The sequence below is a fragment of the Priapulus caudatus genome, unplaced genomic scaffold (assembly GCF_000485595.1).
Source record: "Priapulus caudatus unplaced genomic scaffold, Priapulus_caudatus-5.0.1 Scaffold255, whole genome shotgun sequence".
Lineage (NCBI taxonomy): Eukaryota > Metazoa > Priapulida > Priapulimorpha > Priapulimorphida > Priapulidae > Priapulus > Priapulus caudatus.
In genome coordinates this window covers 462,412-466,405 of record NW_014577316.1, presented here as the reverse complement: position 1 = coordinate 466,405, position 3,994 = coordinate 462,412, and the positions used below count along the sequence as shown (strand labels likewise).

Genomic DNA, 3,994 nt, shown 5'->3' with positions numbered 1-3,994 from the left:
CTCTCTCTCTCTCTCTCTCTCTCTCTCTCTCTCTCTCTCTCTCTCTCTCTCTCTCTCTCTCTCTCTCTCTCTCTCTCTCTCTCTCTCTCTCTCTCTCTCTCTCTCTCTCTCTCTCTCTCTCTCTCTCTCTCTCTCTCTCTCTCTCTCTCTCTCTGTATGTCTGTCTGTCTGTCTGTCTGTCTGTCTGTCTATCTGTCTGTCTTTCTTTCTTTCCCCGTCTCACTTTGTCTTGGTCTATCCCGCTCCATCACTTTCTCGTTTCCCTTTTCTCTTGTACCCGTACTACACATCTGTCTATTACTCTCCCACTTCTCTCTCTCACTCACGCTCTCTCCCTCTGCCTTGCCTCCTCTTGCTACTGCTACATGGCTGAACTCTTGCCCACCTTTGCAGAGTCGGATGTTACATCTCCTAACCCTAGAGGGCGCGGGCTCCATGCACTGCGAGGCAATGTTACTGCCACACGTCACATTTCTTTGCTGAATACCTTTTCCACAAGTCACCGAGCACTAAAAAGTCAGAGCAGTAAGCAGGACAGCCAATAAATTTTGAAGGGTTGCGCAGGAGCGTTAATGTTTTGCAATCAATCAAGTCCGGTTAGTGGGTTGCCTATCAATTATTCACTATGTTAATAAATATTATTTTTTAATAAAATCTAAATGCAGCAAGAATAAACCATGCTCGCGCGTAACGCCAATCTACGCATATCACATGTCAAATAGAGAATGAGCTTTCTGCCCAGAAACATGCATGCTGTCGAATGTAGGTACTATGTTACATTGCTTGAAGCATGCACTAGTTAATTCGGGCTTTCTTGCTATATCGCCTATAATTAATGACACGTGGATAATAAATTGTGATTATATACGTAGATTTCCCGACGAACTCTCTTACTAGTATACGTTTTATTAAGAGTAGAAAGAATGTGAGAAGATGAGCGGTCTCAAGAACTATTCAGATAACTGATGATAAAGCCTGCAGTGCAGTTTCCCACATGCACAACTCACTGTCGTCAAAAACTGTACGCAATTGTATGCCGTTTTTCTTGTCATTTTGTTGTTGCCAAAATATGAAACCATGCAACTGATCTCTTCCTTACCGTAGCTGCATTTACCAATCGATTATTGCATCGGGCGTTTATTCAATGTAAATATTACGCACCCCTGGTGGCAGGTCCAGATGAGACGGGATACTAGAGAAGCGTTGCCGAAAGGAGGTGTTGATCCCAAGCGCTATAAGCGCAGATCTTGCGCGCAATTGTTGGGTAAATATTACGCACCCCTGGTGGCAGGTCTAGCCCGTACTAACTATCTTACAATAACGCACGCCGTGCACGGCTGGCTATACTCGTGACTACCTGTGTCCACTGTCCAGTGTTCCATAGAGCGGGGCAAGCGGCGCGCATGCAGGCGCGCGTCTCCGCTGGCTTTCTCCCATTAGCGACACAGAGGGCGTCGTCGCCGCGCTCGTGGCGCCCCTCGTGGAAGCGTGCGCAGTATACATGCCGGGTCTGCAGACCTTCCGTGCCACACGTGTGGCTGCACAGCACCCACTCGCTGGCAATCCATCTGGCAAGGCCACCGAGTGACAACGTGTCATTTTCATGCTCATTTAGTAACGTCATATAGTCAAAAGTCATGTAGCTAAGTGAACGTCACATTTTCCTTTTTACTGATAGGTTAAAACCCATTAATTTACATATTCCAGCAGAATAGTATTGATGAGAATATATATATATATATATATATATATATATATATCAAGAGCTAATAAGAGGTATTATTACGTCTTGATATATATATATATATATAACATGTTGAGTTTGTAGGTTGTAACATGAAAGCGTCTGTTTAAGATTTAGGAGAGTCGCGTAGGATTGCGAAAGAAGTACGTAGTGACTGAAAAGATCCATGGTAAATCCATCTATAGGGTTCTGTAGGGTTATTAATGGTGTTCGGACATCTATGTATAGCTGTGAGATCCATGTAAAGTCGGTGAGGGCTATATATATGATTGCAGAATAAAATATTTACATAGACGCGACGGGGCTTACGTAGGATTGGTAGAATTGGTAGGTGTCAATAATAACTGCATGTGGTTAATGTGGCTGATCATCAGGCGAATCGAAGTGAATCGAATGCTTACCTCTGTTCGCACGAGAACTCGTTACAGCTCTTTCTCACTGGTTTTGGCCTGCTGTAAAGACTACACATGCGCTTGGGTGCATATCTACTCGTTTCCCCGTCATTGCAAATGTACCTTGTGAACATTACGCCTGGAACACAATGCGCCGCGTCAAAAGTTATTAGCGACCCGACCAAGTGACTCGACGGACATGCTGCCCCCAGGCCCGCCTGCCCGATCATCGGCCTGCCCCTCCCCTGACCCTAGCTGCCTCTCTGATTTGCTCGGTTACCCGTGCCAGACAGCCAGGCAGCCAGGTAGGTAGAGAGTCAGTCAGCCACCTAGCCAGCTAGCTAGCCAACGACTCTTGTAAATATTCTATACATGTTCACGGTATTTCCTACTTTCCCCGCAACGCATTTGCAGCAGGCCATGTGCGAATCCCATATAAGTGAGATTTATTAATGTGGTGAGATGTGAATTGACCTGAATTAAAATGTGTGACTTTTGATATAATATGTGAATATTACACATACATCTATATGACATCTACACTTTATAGATTATAGCAAGTAAGTATTTATTATATAATGCTCTTTGAGCAAATCCTAGTACATGCATCCACATTTAAACGCTATGGAAAGAATAGCTCGCTATAATCGTCGTAGTAGTACACAGTTGTTTCCAGACTATTATATCTCAGGGTACGTGTATCAGATTAATCGACGTGAATCGACATGAGATTAATGATTGTGGTTGTTTTCAATTGACATTTTACAAAATAGTTAAACATGATATGGAGCCACTATGAGGATTTCAACAGGCAATAGTAAAATCTCCAGGGAGTTTAAAGCAGAATCATCTATAGAATAATGTGATTGTACAAATAAGTATGAAAATAAAATGACACAGCGATTGTGCACGCAATTATAATTAAATATGTTTCAAATTCAGTCTATAAACCAACCGTGATCGAAACTAGTAGCAACATAAATTAAGAACACACGCGATAAGACAATTTAATTGTTCAGTCCGCTTTCTTAGTCTTTACGTCAACTCCCTGGCTGAGAATCTGAACAGGAATCTATATACTTATAGCTGAAGATTTATCGGCGATGCGTCGTTAACAAAATAGCATTAACACAACGCCCACATCCCTACGCAGACTCCATTGGAACAGTTAATATAGTAGCGTATTTACATATTCGTAATTCCATAGTTATAACCACTTTACACAAAGAATACACAGTCACAGACAATAATTATACACATTCACGTTTAGTCAAATAGACTAGACAGAGTAGAAACAATAATTATATCACTCTACGTACTAAATGCATTGTTGATACTGAGATAAGGTGTAAAAGTCTTGCATATGTTACTTATGTAGGCTTATACACTGGATCGATTCCTTGGTTTGTGCGTTTATTAAAACTCGAAAATGAGTTTGCACAAAGTTTTATAGGCACCCTCTCTCTGCTGTTAATAACTGCAATGTTTACACTACTTTCTTCGTTAAGCGTACTGCGAAAGTGAGCCACCTACATCAGCGAAAGTGATAGTATTAAAGTATCAAGAGCGTATAAAGAAGCTTCTTTATACGCTCTTGAAAGTATCGATACCTTGATCTTGCCCTTGTTCATACAAACTTGGTTTGCTCAGTAGCGCTAAAATAAACACACAGCGCCATCTGTCCCCAGCTCATGCAATAACTGATATCCTAACCACGCAACGCGTCAATGACACTATATTATGTATGCAAGCGTAAAATTGAACGATTAAGCCAATATAGACGGAAAACCTAAATGGATCGCAAGATATCTTGAATTCGCTATCATATTAGCAAGGCGTACATATATATATATATATA

The 3,994-nt window shown here is 41.8% G+C and overlaps 1 protein-coding gene across 1 annotated transcript in view; it reads right to left on the bottom strand.

Annotated features, from left to right (window-relative positions):
• The window catches only part of LOC106808132 (A disintegrin and metalloproteinase with thrombospondin motifs 3-like), a 28,318-nt gene that overhangs the window by 906 nt on the left and 23,418 nt on the right, over positions 1-3,994 (bottom strand). The window contains exons 20-22 of the mRNA XM_014810712.1: positions 2,146-2,275; positions 1,358-1,568; positions 327-509 (exon numbers count right to left, since the gene is read on the bottom strand). Coding sequence (XP_014666198.1) covers positions 327-509; positions 1,358-1,568; positions 2,146-2,275 — 524 coding nt within the window. The remainder of the gene's footprint in view (positions 1-326; positions 510-1,357; positions 1,569-2,145; positions 2,276-3,994) is intronic.